This window comes from Geotrypetes seraphini, chromosome 7 (genome assembly GCF_902459505.1).
Source record: "Geotrypetes seraphini chromosome 7, aGeoSer1.1, whole genome shotgun sequence".
Taxonomy (NCBI): domain Eukaryota; kingdom Metazoa; phylum Chordata; class Amphibia; order Gymnophiona; family Dermophiidae; genus Geotrypetes; species Geotrypetes seraphini.
The window spans coordinates 144,898,094-144,914,692 of NC_047090.1; the positions used below are offsets into that span (position 1 = coordinate 144,898,094).

Here is a 16,599-nt window from a genome sequence, read left to right on the forward strand (position 1 = left end):
AAGAGTGCATATCGCTCTTAAATAAATTATTACAAACTGGTAAGGGCCGAAAAAACTTATATGCAGGCTTGAGAAAAAGATCTGGGGAAAAACTTTACTCAGAGGGAATGGGAATGTATTTCATTCAGATTGCATCATATAGCAATGGCTCCTTTATTAGTTGAAAATGCTTTTAAGCTGCTGGTGAGATGGTACCTGACTCCAGCTGTTCTAAGCAAAATGTCTCAACAAGTTGCTGATGTTCGTTGTTGGGGATGTGGGTCTCAGGGCACCTTCTTTCACATGTGGTGGGAGTGTTCCTTTCTTTAGCGGTATTGGGAGCAGGTTTTCCAGCATATCAGCGGTCTCCTGAAGGTGCCCCAGCCATTGAAGGCGGAGAAATAAGAACATAAAAATTGCCACTGCTGGGTCAGACCAGTGTTCCATAATGCCCAGCAGTCCGCTCACGCGGCGGCCCTCTGGTCAAAGACCAGCGCCCTAACTGAGACTAGCCCTATCAGCATACGTCCTTGTTCAGCAGGAACTTGTCTAACTTTGTCTTGAATCCCTGGAGGGTGTTTTCCCCTATGACAGATTCCGGAAGAACGTTCCAGTTTTCTACCACTCTGGGTGAAGAAGAACTTCCTTATGTTTGTATGGAATCTATCCCCTTTCAATTTTAGAAAGTGCCCTCTTGTTCTCCCTACCTTGGAGAGAGTATACAACCTGTCCTTATTTACTAAGTCTATCCCCTTCAGTACCTTGAATGTTTTGATTATGTCCCCTCACAATCTCCTCTGTTCAAGGGAGAAGAGGCCCAGTTTCTCTAATCTTTTGCTGTACGGCAGCTCCTCCAACCCCTTAACCATCTTAATCGCTCTTCTCTGGACCTTCTCAAGTAGTACCGTGTCCTTCTTCATGTACGGCGACCAGTGCTGTACGCAGTACTTCACATGAGAGTGCACCATGGCTCGGTACAGCATCATGATAACCTTCTCTGATCTGTTCGTGATCCCCTTCTTTATCATTCCTAGCATTCTGTTCGCCCTTTCGCTGCCGCCGCACATTGCGTAGACGGCTTCATTGACTTGTCGATCAGAACTCCCAAGTCCCTTTCCTGGGAGGTCTCTCCAAGTGCTGCCCCGGACATCCTGTACTCGTGCTTGAGATTTTTGTTACCGACATGCATCACTTTACACTTATCCACGTTGAACCTCATCTGCCATGTCGATGTCCATTCCTCGAACCTGATTATGTCACGTTGTAGATCTTCGCAATCCCCCTGCGTCTTCACTACTCTGAATAACTTTGTGTCGTCCTCAAATTTAATCCCTCATTCGTCGTACCTATGTCCAGATCATTTATAAAGATGTTGAAGAGTACGGGTCCAAGCACTGAGCCCTGTGGCACCCCACTGGTGACGCTCTTCCAGTCCGAGTATTGTCCATTTACCTCCACTCTCTGTTTCCTATCCTCCAGCCAGTTTTTAATCCATGTGAGTATTTCTCCCTCGATTCCATGACTCACGATTTTCTGAAGTAGTCATTCATGCGGAACCTTGTCAAACGCCTTCTGAAAGTCCAGATATACAATGTTGACCGGGTCGCCCTTGTCTATCTGCCTGTTTACTCCCTCAAAGAAGTGCAGCAAGTTTGTCAAACAAGAATTGTCTTTGCTGAAACCATGCTGGCTGGTCCTCATCAGACCGTGTCCGTCAAGGTGATTAATGATGCAGTCCTTTATCAGCGCCTCTACCATCTTTCCCAGAACCAAGGTCAGACTAACCGGTCTGTAGTTTCCCTGATCTCCCCTCGAACCTTTTTTGAAGATCGGTGTAACATTCGCCACCTTCCAGGAATCTTTCCTGTTTTGATCGACAGATTGGCTATTAGTTTAAGCAGTTCAGATATGGTCCCTTTCAGTTCCTTGATGACCCTTGGATGGATGCCATCCAGTCTCGAGGATTTATTGCTCTTAAGCCTATTGATCTGCCTGTATACCTCTTCTAGACTGACCGTAAACCCTGTCAGTTTCATGTTTTCGCTTCCAGTATATAGCCTGATGGGTTCTGGTATGCTGTGTATATCCTCTTTGATAAATACAGATGCAAAAAATGTGTTCAGTCTATTGGCGATTGCTTTGTCCTGCTTTAACACTCCCTTTATTCCTTGGTCATCCAACGGTCCCACCGCTTCCTTCGCGGGTCGTTTACCTTTAATATATTGAAAGGCTTGAAGTTTTTTGTCTCCTTGGCTATTTTTTCCTCGTAGTCTCTTTTGGCCCCTTTTACCGCCTTATGGCACCTGCGTTGATGTTGTTTGTGCTTATTCCTGTTGGAGGGTGGGGGTAAAGAGGATAGATGGTACTCAAGGCAAATTTCTGCTGCTAGCATTTACAGCTGCTAGACCGGTGGTGGTCCAACATTAGAGGGATCTGGGTCTCCCCACTTTATCCTTAATGTGGGAAAGTTTGGGATGGGTATGTGATCACTATAGATTATCTGCTATGTTGTCTCGCAAATAGCAGCAATATTTAGATAACTGGGGTAGGTATCTGGAGGTAGAGGGTCTGGGGGTTGATACCGCAGTTTGAAGTATATGGGGTTTGGGATCCATATTTAAGCCAGGATTTTTCAGTGATTGGCCTTGGCATTTCTTCTAATATGCTAGCAGAGTGTGCTGTACAGGTCCTTGTTATACCTTTCTGATGATCATATGTTGAGGCAGCATATCTGTTGTTACTGGGGGGGATGGAGGGAGGGATTTTGGTTCCTTGTTTTTTGGGGTTTTGATATATTTCTGAAACATGGGGGCACAGTGACAGTATGTATGTTATTTGCTATTTTTAGTTAGGGGGGATGGGGGTTGGCTTTGTTCTGATTGTATCTATGTGTTATTTCTGGATTGTGATCTGCATTGCTGTATGACCTGTTGATGTTAAATAAACAATTCCAAAAAAAAAAAAAGGAGGATCCCCAAGCACTCCAGGGATTGGGTTAGTTCCAGGTGACTCTTTCGGAAATTTATAATCTATCCCGGATCATGCAGGAGCTGGACAACTTGTATCACTGCCTTGTATCCATTGATCTCGGATGAAGCCTTGATTAGCCAATCATCCAAGTATGTGTGTATCTGAACCCCTGCCTTGTGCAGGTGTGCTGCTGTCACCACCATCATCTTGGTAAAGGTGCAAAGTGCTGTTGCCAACTCAAACGGCAGTGCTAGGAATCGAAAATGTTTTTCAAGCACATTGAACCTGAGGAACTTTTTGTGTCTTGGGAATATAGGAATATGTGAGTAAGCCTCCATCAAGTCTGAAATTCTAGAGCGTCGGAGCAGCATTGGAGCATTTAGTGTTCCGAGTCGATGTAGAAACCTCTACCGTGGCTTAGTAAAAAGAGGGCCTTACTTAGAAAAGATAAAGGCAAGTTTTGCTACTTACACCTAGAATCCATCAGATAGGTGCAAGTTTCCTCCTAAAATTTCCTTGCAGGTCCAACATAATAATGGTAAATATATATTTTTTGTAAAACTTCACACCTCTGGCTAGGTTTCTCAGTAAAAAGGAGATAATTGTCCCTGTATCAGATGGCAGTATACCTCTTGTGTATTTTTTCCTTCTTGATTATAAACCCAAGTTGACCAATTATTTTTATTTTTTAATTTTCTCCTTTTGTACTCCTATCCTAATTGAAGCATGCTTGAGTTAATGTATTTTCCTTGAAAATTTACTCCTATTTAATTTTTTTTCTCTTTGCTTGTAATTGGCAAAGCTCTAATTTCCCATGCAAATGTTGACTTATGTATTATTTGTAAAATTGCTTTAAAAATAAACTTGGCAAAATCCTCTGCTTCTTTCTGGAATAAGCAGCATAAAATCTATTTTACTCTTTTGGGATCTTGCCAGGTACTTGCAACCTTGATTTTTCACTGGAAACAGGATATTGGGCTGGATGGACCTTCAATCTGTCCAGTATGGCAATGCTTATGTTCTTATGTCCTTTATTCCATTTAAGATTCAATAGACCAGTTTTCAAACTGTACACACTAGTAGCAAATCTTTGAGCACAATTTTTACTTGTTGGCTTTGGGCAAATTTTCAAAAGTCAAGTACATACATGAATGCTTTCATTATGAACCTTGCTATAAATATTTCCACCTTTTCTTTTTGGTACTTGTAGTATATTCATGGGGTCAGTGCAATATGCTAACTGTCACAACTGCTAATAGTGTAGCAGTGCTTAATGTCACCTCATGAGACAACATTAAGTGGGAAGTTATCCAAATAGGCTACTGTTAAGATGGGTTATTTTACCAGAAGTTGTGCTATTTCAGTAAAGGGTCCCATTTTATGAAATAAGATTCAGTGCTAAAATAGAATGAGAGTACCCAAGAAAGGGACTTGGGGGTAATGGTGGACATGACAATGAATGGTAATGGTGGACATGACAATGACGGCACAGTGCGCAGCGGCTGCTAAGAGAGCGAATAGAATGCTAAGTATAATCAAGAAGGATATTACAACCAGGACGAAAGAAGTTAACCTGCCGTTGTATTGGGCAATGGTACGTCCGCATCTGGAGTACTGCGTCCAATATTGGTCGCCGTACTTTAAGAAGGATATGGCGTTACTCAAGAGGGTTCAGAGGAGAGCGACACGTCTGATAAAAGGGATGGAAAACCTTTCATACGCTGAGAGATTGGAGAAACTGGGACTCTTTTCCCTGGAGAAGAGGAGACTTAGAGGGGATATGATAGAGACTTACAAGATCATGAAGGGCATAGAGAGAGTAGAGAGGGACAGATTCTTCAAACTTTCTAAAAATAAAAGAACAAGAGGGCACTCGGAAAAGTTGAAAGGGGACAGATTCAAAACGAATGCTAGGAAGTTCTTCTTTACCCAACGTGTGATGGACACCTGGAATGTGCTTCCAGAGGGCGTAATAGGGCAGAGTACGGTACTGGGGTTCAAGAAAGGATTGGACAATTTCCTGCTGGAAAAGGGGATAGAGGGGTATAGATAGAGGATTACTGTACAGGTCCTGGACCTGTTGGGCCGCCGCGTGAGCAGACTGCTGGGCACGATGGACCTCAGGTCTGACCCAGCAGAGGCATTGCTTATGTTCTTATGACTTGTGGTAAAATAATCCATATTGATGGTAGCCCATGTTGATAACTCTCCCCTAATTGCAGCTGTGCAACTGGCAGTCTGATAGTACAGCTGCTGCCCACAAAATATTAGACAAGCAACAGTGGTGCATTTCTTCCCCCAATCAGCTTTCCTCCGTGGACATTCTTAGGGATCTGTATGCTAGTCTAGTGGTCCAAGATGGGAGCAAGCTCCCTCACTAAGGGTCATCATTCCATATAAACAAGTGTATATGGAAGGATGACCCCTATAGCGCCAATTAGAACCCAGGGCAGCTATCTGGTACTGGAAAAGAGGGCAGATGATTGACATGCCTCTCAGAATGCACCAAGAAGGGGAAGGCTGGACTTTCTACTATAGAGGTACTGGGGTGGAGGGGGCGGTGTGGAGGGATCTGAAAGAGGAACAGCGGGAAGGAGTGGGCATCCCTTCTGCCGGGGGACTTCTTGGGGAGGGGGATGGTGGTTCTGGCAGGAGGGCGTGGGCATCCTACCACAGCTGCTCAGCTGATCGTGGCAGGGGTATTCCCTTCCCACAATCAGCTGATGGCAAGGGATCAAGCGTGATTCTGTGATATGGGTGCCGGTTAGAGAATCGGGGAAGTTAGGTGTCTGTCCATTAGGGCAGACACGATTCTGTATAAGACACCAGTGTGTGATTCTCAGCCGCTTCTTAGGCAGCTGCTGAGACCAGTGTCCTATACAGAATCTGCCAACAACTGCCTAATCTCTCCCTCTTTTTCAATACTAATCCATAGGCAGATGACAGTTCCTCTTCGCAGAAAAACAAAAGACTAAAATTAAAAATATATTTGAAAGTACAAATCAATTTATACTTACCTTCTCCTCACTGTTGACCTTGCTCTCTATATCAGAGTACATTGCAGTGAGTTCATTAATGTATTCCTGCTTTTCTAAATTCTGTTTGCTCTGTATTTCTATATTCATTTCCAGTTTTCCATTCTGCATTAAAAACAAAAGTGACATCTTTTAGGGATGCAATAATTAACTGGTGTATAATTCTTTACTTTCAAGTTAATAGATTTGTACAACAGAGTGGTTATTTTAGAAACATGACAGCTCATCCAGTCTGCCCCTCCACAGCATCCACTATCTCCTTGTCTCTCCAATCAAATTCTCCAGTATGTTGTGAATGTGCCCAAAGTCTGTGTCTCCAAAATATTGTGAATGTAACCAGTTCTGGGCTCCTGGGGAGGATGGGCTATAAAACTAAGGGCTCCTTATACATAGGCGCGCTAGGGCCTTAACGCACAGAATAGCGTGCACTAAATTGCCCCGCACGCTGTGCGCTAAAACTGCTAGCGCACCTTCGTAAAAGGAGCCCTATATAAATAAAATGAATAAGTTGTGCTCAGAGAAAAGAAGGCATGAGAGAGATGCTCAATCTAAAGAGAAAGAGAATATCAAAGGATGTCAAACAAGAGAGCAATATTGAAAAGACAGTGATCAGTTACAACAGAAAAAACAAGGCAAATGTGTAACAGTAGTAACAGCATTAGAATCTGATTGTGAACACTGAAACAATGCATTCTTGTAACATACTTTGCACGAGACCCCTGACCTCAACACTTAGGATTTTGTTTTGTTTTTAACCATTGTTTCTTAAAGGGAAGCAAGCCAGTTCACTTCAGTTCAGTTGAAACTCAGGTAGTTCTCAGCACTCGTCATATCACTGAAGATTATTTTATCTGCAGCTGGCCTGCCATTGGCAGATATGATTATATTGAAAACTGTCCTATCATTGCTTATTAGTCATAATAATTAACACCTATTTTCCCTCTATATTACAAGGAAACTAAACAGAGGCTGGTGATTAGATCAATGATTGTATGAATAGGAACAGAAGAGTCATGAATATTACAGTTTATGATGATCCTCCCAGAGTAATTGTAGCAACCTTAACCTAGATCAAAGAGGGGATAACCTACACTGAGCAGTTACAACCCTGGGCAGACCTAATGAGCTAAGCTAGTTTTTACTATGTTAGTATATAGAAGGTACAACTGAGCTACCAAGCTGTCACCACACACCAGCTCAGAATCTGTGCAAACACACAGTCTATAATAAGCAGCTCATGAGAACCCCGCATTTATTCCAGGAATAGTCTGTAAAGTTTACCTCTTCATTCAAATTCTCGATTTCTTCCTTAAATTGTCTCTTTTCTTCAGCCAGCTCTTCTTTCTGATACTTAGTGTTTTCCATTATGATGCTAGTTTTCTCTTTTATATCTTGTACTTTGTTGTAAATCTCATTTAGATTAATACTTTCTTGAGCTTTCATTGCCATCCGCTGGTTTAGGCGATCAACAGCTTGTTCATTCTCCTCCCACAACTTTTTTGCCTGATGACTATCAAAAATGAACCACAAAAAGGATCACTGTAAAACAAGACTGCCTTGGATTTAATAAAATTATATTTTGAACTAGTCTTTAAGCCCATTACATTAACGGGTGCTAGAATAGATGTGCGTGTCCGTCTTTCTTTCTTTCTCTCTCTCTCCTTGGCCGCTTTCTGTCTGTCTTTCTTTCTGTCTCTTTCTTTCCTCGGCTGTCCACCACCACCCTTGCCTGCTCCCCCTGTCCAGCAGTAGCCCTTCTCCTTTTGTTTTACTTCCCCCCTGTCCAGCAGCACCTCTTCCCTGCTCCCCCTGTCCAGCAGCACTCTTTACCTGCTCCCCCTATCCCTTTTCCCTGCTCCCCCTGTCTAGCAGCACTCCTTCCCTGCTCCCCCTGCAGCCGGCTTCCTGGTGTTTTTGAATCACTGATGCTCTTCTTCAAAAGCAGCCTGTTGAGGATCGCGGCCAGCTGTAGCGAACCTCGCAGGCCACTCTGCACCTCGGTAGCACGTTCCCTTTGATGCAATCGCGTACATCAGAGCGGCCTGAGAGGTTCCCTACAGCCGGCCGTGATCCTTAGCAGGCTGCTTTGAAGAGGAGCAGCGCTGTTGGCAGCAGTTGGTGAGTGAGGGCGGGAGGGGAGTGTCGCCGGCGTGTTCCCTGCCTCCATGTTCCAAAATGGAATTCGGCACGAAGGGACACAGCACAGCGGCAGCTATCACATAACCCTAAGTGCGCATGCACACTTAGGGTTTTATTATAGAGGATGACAGGGACTTTAACAAATCATGACAACATACAGGATGGTAAATAAGGTTTAGTGAAAGAAAAAAAAAAGTTTTGATAACTCTAGCAGGATGGAAAAATTAAAATGATTCCCAGATGTCTGTATCACATCACTAGGGCAGTTTCAAGTTTTGTCCGACGCACAAAGAATTCATGTGAGCGTCAGAGCAGTTACCGCTGCTACTGGCGCTAAAACCCACGCTATGCATTCGTAAAAGAAGGGGAATATTTTTTATGTTACACTACACATTTTATCTGTTACTAATAGCTGTGGTTTGCTTTCTAATCTAATCTAAGGCTTGGCTTTATATACCGAATCATCATTCTAAGAAAGCTCGACTCGGTTTACAATAGTTAATTTAACAGATAAAAACCATAAGAGATGAAGGCTAAATTTCAGGAAAATTAATTTTCAAAGTGTTTAGCAAATAAAGTGGTCTTTAAAAATTTACGAAAGAATTGAAGCGAACCAGAACTCCTTAAAAGAAACGAAAGACCATTCCAAAGTTGAGGAAACTTAAAAATGAAAGATTGACTAAAAATCTTGACTCCTTTAATCCCTTTTCTGGAAGGAAGAGATAGTTTAAATTGTTGGTTGCCTCTTGCAAAAGAGAATCTATAAAGATTCCAAGATAAAGGAATAACAGGAGTAATGATACCATATAGGATTTTAAAAAGAACACAAGCACATTTAAACTGAACTCTAAAATAAACCGGGAGCCAATGAAGACTCTGAAGCAATGGAGTCACATGAACGAATTTACGTTTCGCAGCAGTATTTTGAATCAGTTGCAGTCTGTAGAGACAAGTTTTTGTAATACTGAGGTAGATAACATTGCAGTAATCAAGATGAGATAATATAATTGACTGAACAATAACAGAAAAGTGACGGTGATGAAAGAGATGTTTAACCTTCCTCAACATGCGCAGATTAAAAAAGCATTTCTTGACCAGAGTTAATTTGTTCCTTGAAAGAGAGAGAGGAGTCAAAAGGACTCCCAAAATCTTAGCAGAAAACTCAATTTGTAAATAGGATCCAGAAACCAAAGTTACAGAATGAGGAAGACAGTCCAGTTTTGGGCTTTGTCACATAATGCAATGTTTTAAAATATATTATTTATCGTTTGAGTTTTAATTTTGGCCAGTTTTGACATTTGGTCCCATACTATTTATTAATGTATCTATTAAAAGGAGGCCTATGTTTGCATTTATTTATAGTGCTCTTGGTCTTCTGACACAGGCATATGTTTTGCTGAAACATGGCCATATCGAGTCATTTTAAGCCATTTGCAATTTAAACTTTAATAGATATTGGACTTTTCCTCCACATTTTTGCTTGTTTCTGTAAAACAATCTATAATAATAAAACGCTAAGCGCGTATGTGCACTCTTAATGCCGTGTTGCCTGATCTGTAGTTCCGTGGCCAGCAGAGTGCGAATGCGCGCTTACCACGCATCTCTCTGTGGTGCAGGGAAAAAGCCGCGAAGGAACAGCGCTACAGCAACTGCCTGCAATAGCACGCAAGTCACCCTCAGCGACCCGCGAACCCTCATCTCTCTCACGAGCCCAAACCTCCCACCAGCACTACAGCGCTCATGAGCTGCCGAAACATTCATCAGCTCACTTCCAGGTTTAAAGACATTCATCTACAGGCCATCAGAGGAATCGAACTAGGTCAGCGTGCATCACGTGCTCCTCTCTTTTAACGTGTCCTGTATCCAAGAGCAGAAGTAACCTCTGAGTCGAAGTACTGTACTATCAATTCTCCTGGGGGAGTTATAAGCGGCATTTTTTTTCCTTTCCTTATAAAGGTGCGAACTTGAAATTAAACACTGACTACATCTGCAGTGTTTTAGTGTTGGGGAGTCTACAGTGCTGTATACAGCCAGGCAGGTTTGTGCACTTACTTTACATGAGCGGGTTTGACCGTGGGCTGGAAGTTTGTTTGTTGATGTTTACTCATGTTCTGCCTAGATATAAAAACTTAAGGCACAGCGTTGCTCAGATTTGAGAATCTTCAGTAATGAGTTGAGCACGATCTCTTCATTGCAGATCATTAGAGGATATTGTTATGGAGAGAAAGGCTGAACTCTGCAACCTTCAGACTCATAAGTACCAACTCTATTGGTGTTGAGTTCTTATTGACCAGATTTTTTCATCTATAATAATAAAACGCTAAGCGCACATGCGCACTCTTAAGTCGTGTTGCCTGATCTGTAGTTCCGTGGCCGGCAGAGTGCGCATGCGCGCTTACCACGCATCTCTGTGTCTCGCAGCAGGCTTGCCGGCTCCGGCCACACAAAGTTCATTTTTTTGTTCAAAGCCCCCATCGCGGCTCCTCTATCGAACCTCACCAAGTCAGAGAAGATTTCTGACTCTGGTGGGGATCGAGAGAGGAGACGCAGCATCGGCTTTGAACTAAAAAATGAACTTTGTCTGGTCGGAGCTGGCAAGCCCGCTGCGAGACAGAGAGATGATTGCATCTGAATAGTAACGGAGCGTGGGCATAGGGGACCTGGCTCCCAGGCTACTGCGTCCGGAACACGACGTCGAAAGTGGAAAATGGCGGTGGGTTGGCTCACCTCAGAGCAGATACGCAGGAACCAGCTCTAACAGGCTCATCCTCCCTCTTCCCCACACTCCGCTCCTTTTCCGCGGCAGCATGTGCTACGGGGATGACACCTGCTTCGTGGGGGGCTGGGGCTGAAAGGGAAAAGATGGGAGAAGGGGGCTGGAGGGGGAAATGGGTTGGAGCTGGGGCTGAAAATAGGGGACATGTGAGGGAAGGAGTCTTCACTAGAACCTGTTAATGTAACGGGCTTAAACACTAGTAATTAAATAACTGTTTAAGAGGTCACCTAGGTTTTGAAATAGAAAAGATGCCCATTTTATAAAATACAAATGTTGGCCAACAAAAATTGTGGCTAGATTGAGCAGACATAATACCTGCTCAAGAATACACAGTTGGAATAAAAGTACAGTAGACTCTCAGTTAACTGGCCCCATGGAGATTGACAGATGTTGGATAAATGTAGTTTCTGGTTGCTTGGAGAGTTACTATTAAAAATAGGCCTAACTAATACTATGCCATACCATCAACTGTTCCATACAAACTACCAGACATGTGGTAGGCAAAGCGTGGGCGTACTCAGGTGTGGCATGCCAAGTTTTCACTTAAATTTCCACCAGAAATTGATTTTCATTTTTATTTAAAGTATTATAGTATTTCTTATATTTTATTCTGATTGCTTGATAGTGCTGGTTAATTGAGACTCTACTGTACATGCCTTCTTGGCAATGCAAGTACTTTTAAGCACATAATCCTAGAGTGATTTTATAAAAGCTGTTTAACATGCAGAACAATTTTATAAAATTACTCCCAGACTGTGTGACCGATAGCAATTTTACATTTTTGTCTTCTATCGATATGCTCCAATACAAAATAAAAGCTTAGCTTGGTTTAGATTAATAAGAATTTTGAAGCCACCCTTTACACATCAGAGCAGTATACAATCAAGCAAAATATTTAAAAATACAATCATCATGATAAACTTCCCCCATCCCATTCTATTCCATCTCCCAACCAAACCTTCTGCCTTTGCAATTAACTACCTTAAATTATACAAAAGCAATTTTTCCTTAATTTATTTCTGCATTAATACTTCTACCGTGAAACTAAGGCCATAGCTGGAAGAAATGCAACATTTTAACTGTAGTGAAGAAGCGATACTCTCAGGGAAAAGGGAAGGACTGATTCTAATTCATCCATGGGGAAATCCCCAGACTGCCCCAAGTCCCCAGATATACATACCCTATGAGTCCCATGAGGAAACTGCCTTTTAGGAAAGCGACTTCCCTTTGGGATACCTCCCCTCGATCCAAGTATAGTTATCTAAAGAAGGCCCAGGGGAAAGAAGATGGTAACAAAGGAGTTTACACCAGAGGTCCAACCCCACGAAGAATTGAAATTAAGGATGAGGAAGGTCCTGAGGATGGGAAAATGTTGTGGGAAACTGAGGCAGAAGAAGAAGAAATACCCATGGAAAAAGGGGAGGTGGGGGATCAGGATGGGAGTATGGAACCAACCTACTGACTGAGTATCATTCTGGAAAAGAAGAGGAAATTAGAGAACTTTGCCATTGTTTGATGTGGGTGGTGTCTTTCTCTCCTTATTGCCAAGTTGACAAAGAAATACTAACAAGTCTGAGTATCAGGCGAATCTATGTGTGAAGATATGGATCTAGTGGTCTTAACCTACTAACACACTCAGGGTGAATTCCAACCTGAATGTGCATACGGATTAATTTGCATAGATTAGAAACATAGAAACATGACGGCAGATAAAAGCCAAAAGGCCCATCCAGTCTGCCCATCCACAGTAACCATTATCTCTTTCTCTCTCTGAGAGATCACACGTGCCTATCCCAGGTCGTCTTGAATTCAGACACAGTCTCTGTTTCCACCACCTCTTCCAGGAGACCGTTCCATGCATCTAGCACCCTTTCCGTAAAAAAGTATTTCCTCAGATTACTCCGGAGCCTATCACCTCTTAACTTCATCTTTTGTCCTCTCATTGCAGTTTCCTTTGAAATGAAAGAGATTGGACTCATGCACATTTATATCACGTAGGTATTTAAACATCTCTATCATATCTCTCCTCTCCCGCCTTTCCTTCAAAGTATACAGATTGAGATCTTTAAGACTGTCCCCATACGCCTTATCACGAAGACCACACACCATTTTAGTAGCCTTCCTCTGGACCTACTCCATCCTTTTTATATTTTTTTGAAGGTGAGGCCTCCAGAATTGTACACAATATTCTAAATTATGTCTCACCAGAGTCTTATACAGAGGCATCACTACCTCCTTTTTCCTACTGGCCATACCTCTCCCTATGCAACCTAGAATCCATCTAGCTTTCGCCGTCACTTTTTCAACCTGTTTGGCCATCTTAAGATCATCACATGCAATCACATCCAAGTCCCGCTCTTCTGTCATGCACATAAGCTCCTCACCCCCTAAACTGTACCGTACCCTCTGTTTTTTGCAGCCTCGCTAATCTTCTTTCTGGAAGACGGACACTTCATTCCTGAACAATTGAGTAGACAACCTCTTCTCAGAAGAACTCTTGTAAGGAGCTTCATTTGCATTCTTTTACTACTTCTTCCATCCATCAGATCTACCCTTCATTTTCTCAGTTTGTATCAAAGCATATGGTCAGCCCTGGAGAGGAAATAAAATAGGGAAAGGTACAGGGACACTCCCCGAGAACCACGTTTGTTCTGCACATAACTTGAAATGTGGAAGGGGCATAATCAAAAGAAACATCCAAGTCTGATTTGGACAAAGGGCACTAGTCACACAAAGTCAGCAGGGCATAAAGGAGAAATTAGGTTGTTACCTGCTAATTTTCTTTCTGTTACCTTGTAGACCAGTATAGTCCTTAAGAATGGGTTATATGCCTCACTGCTACCAGCAGGTGGAGACTGAGCACAAACTTGTCTATCAGGCTAGAATCTCTCTAGCAACTCAGTCTGCCGAATAGCCAAGCAGAACCTAGGAAAGACTTCAAATGAAAACAGTATAACACACTCCGAACAGGAGTGGAAAAAACAACAAATACTTATAAACTATTGCTGGAACATGTGTAGAACTTAATCCTGGTATAGAAAACATCCCCACAGCTCACCAGCTAAGCCAGCTCAGCCATAGCCACTGTTCTTACTTCTCCCTGGCCCTAGAAAAATTCTAGAACCCGTAGAAAAAACAAAATCTGCATGCGAGCAAAACAAAAACCCACAATCACTGCACAAAGACAGATAGGGTGGGGAACTATACCGGTCTACAAGCTAACAGAAAGAAAATTAGAAGGTAAGAACCTAATTTCTTCTTCTGTATCGCTTGGTAGACCGGTATAGTCCTTATGAATGGGACGTACCAAAGCAGTACCCATCAAGGGTGGGACCCCTGAAGGGCCGACACCAGGAACACGTTTACCGAATACCGCGTCCTGACACGCTTGAACATCCACACAGTAGTGACTTACAAAGGAATGCAGAAAAGGCCAAACTGTAGCCTTGCAAATATGCCTCTGCTGGGTCAGGCCTGAGGTCCATCTTGCCCAGCAGTCCGCTCACGTGCAGCCCAACAAGTCCAGGACCTGAGCAGTAATCCTCTATTTATACCCTTCTATTCCCTTTTCCAGCAGGAAATTGTCCAATCCTTTCTTAAATCCCAGTACCGTACTCTGCCTTATAACGTCCTCTGGAAGCGCCTCCAAGGTGTCCACCACACGTTGGGTAAAGAAGAACTTCCTGGCATTTGTATTGATTCAGCCCAAGAAGATGTCCGACCCCTAATGGAATGAGCCTTAAGAAATTCTGGAACAGGCTTCTTCTTCAGAAGATAAGCAGAAGCAATAGTCTCCTTGATCCAGCGCGTAATAGTAGCCTCAGAAGTGCCATCCCCCTTAAGAGGACCCGCTAAAAGGACAAAGAGACAATCTAATTTCCTGATCTCCTGGGTCCTCTGCACATAAGAGCGAAGGACCCGACTGACATCCAACTTGCGCAGCTGTCTCTGCTCGGAAGAGCCCTCATGGATACTCAACACTGGAAGGATCATTGCCTGATAGACATGAAAAGGAGAAACTACCTTTGGAAGAAAGGAAGGAACAGGCCTCAAGACAACCTGCTCCCTAGAAAACTCCAAAGAAGCCCTACAAGAGAAAACCTGCAGCTCAGAAAACACGTCTAGCTGAAGTAATAGCCACCAAAAAGACCGCTTTAAGAGTAGGGTCTTTCAAATAGCAGTCGCCCAACAGTTCAAAAGGAGGGTGCACTAGAATTGACAGAACCAGATTCAGATCCTAAGATGGAACAGAGGGTCATACGGGAGACGTGAGCAACTTGGCCGCCCGCAAGAAGCGAATCACATCAGGAATACATAAGAACATAATAATTGCCGCTGCTGGGTCAGACCAGTGGTCCATCCTGCCCAGCAGTCCACTCATGCGGTGGCCCCTAGGTCATGACCAGTGCTCCAAATGAGTCCAGTCTCACCAGTTTAGCATGAACTTGTCCAACTTTGTCTTGAAACCCTGGAGGGTGTTTTCCCCTATAATAGACTCCGGAAGAGCATTCCAATTATCTAACACTCTCTGGGTGAAGAAGAATTTCCTTATGTTTGTACGGAATCTATCCCCTTTCAACTTTAGAGAGTGTCCTCTCATTCTCCCTACCTTGGAGAGGGTGAACAGTCTGTCTTTCTCTACTAAGTCTATTCCCTTCAGTATTTTGAATGTTTAGATCATGTCTCTTTTGGCCCCTTTTACTGCCTTATGGCACCTGCGTTGATGTTGTTTGTGCTTATTCCAGTTTTCATCCATTTTTGACCTTTTCAATTCCTTAAACAAAGTTTTCTTGTCTCTGATTGCTTCCTTCACCTCTTAAAGTGAGCCACGCCGGTTCTTTGCTCTTTTTTTCTCATGGATCCTTTGTTGATATGCAGTATATATAAATTTTGCGCCTCGGTGACTGTGCCCTTAAAAAGGGACCAAGCTTGCTCTAGCATTTTTACAGTGCTTATCCTTTTCTTAATCTTCTTCCCCACCATGAGTCTCATCTCTTCATAATTCCCTTTTTGGAAGTTCAGCGCCGTGGCCATCATTTTGGACCGATGTTTCTCACCTGCATCCAGGTCGAAGCGGATCATATTTTGATCGCTGTTTCCCAGCATCCCTTCTACTTCTACACCTTGTGCCGGTCCTTGCAGTCCATTTAGAATTAAGTCCAGAATTGCATTTCCTCTTGTATTTTCCTTGAAAAGTTGCTCCAGGAAGCAATCGCCTACAGTATCCAAGAACTTGGTCTCCCTAGCGCAGCCAGAGATGCCTAGGTACCAGTTATCCCCAGATAGTTGAAGTCATCCATGATAACTGCATTGCCTCCCTTGCAGTTGCGCTTAATCTTGTCTGTCATTTCCCCATCAATTTCTTTGGACTGCCCTGGGGGTCGGTAGTAGATGCCAATCTTTGTTTCCAGTCCATTTGTTCCCGGAATTTTGACCCATAGAGACTCCAACTTATCTGTCAGTTGTGGTGTGCTCTCTCCAGTAGATTCAATTCCCTCTTTGACATATATGGCAATGTCCATACCTTTTTGAGCCACTCTGTCTCTGCGGTATAGTTTGTATCCTGGTATAGTTTGTATCCTGGTATAGTTTGTATCCTGGTAGCAAAGTGTCCCAGACGTTTTCCTCAGTCCACCATGTTTCTGTGATGCTGATGTCAACGTTATCTTTTTGTGCCATAGCTTCTAATTCACCCATCTT

The 16,599-nt window shown here is 43.1% G+C and overlaps 1 protein-coding gene across 2 annotated transcripts in view; it reads right to left on the bottom strand.

Annotated features, from left to right (window-relative positions):
• LOC117363772 (myosin-9-like) overlaps positions 1-16,599 on the bottom strand; it is a 201,935-nt gene that overhangs the window by 140,843 nt on the left and 44,493 nt on the right. For both annotated transcript variants that reach the window (XM_033952064.1, XM_033952063.1), the window contains exons 5-6: positions 7,266-7,494; positions 5,967-6,089 (exon numbers count right to left, since the gene is read on the bottom strand). In XM_033952064.1, the coding sequence (XP_033807955.1) occupies positions 5,967-6,089; positions 7,266-7,494 (352 nt within the window). The remainder of the gene's footprint in view (positions 1-5,966; positions 6,090-7,265; positions 7,495-16,599) is intronic.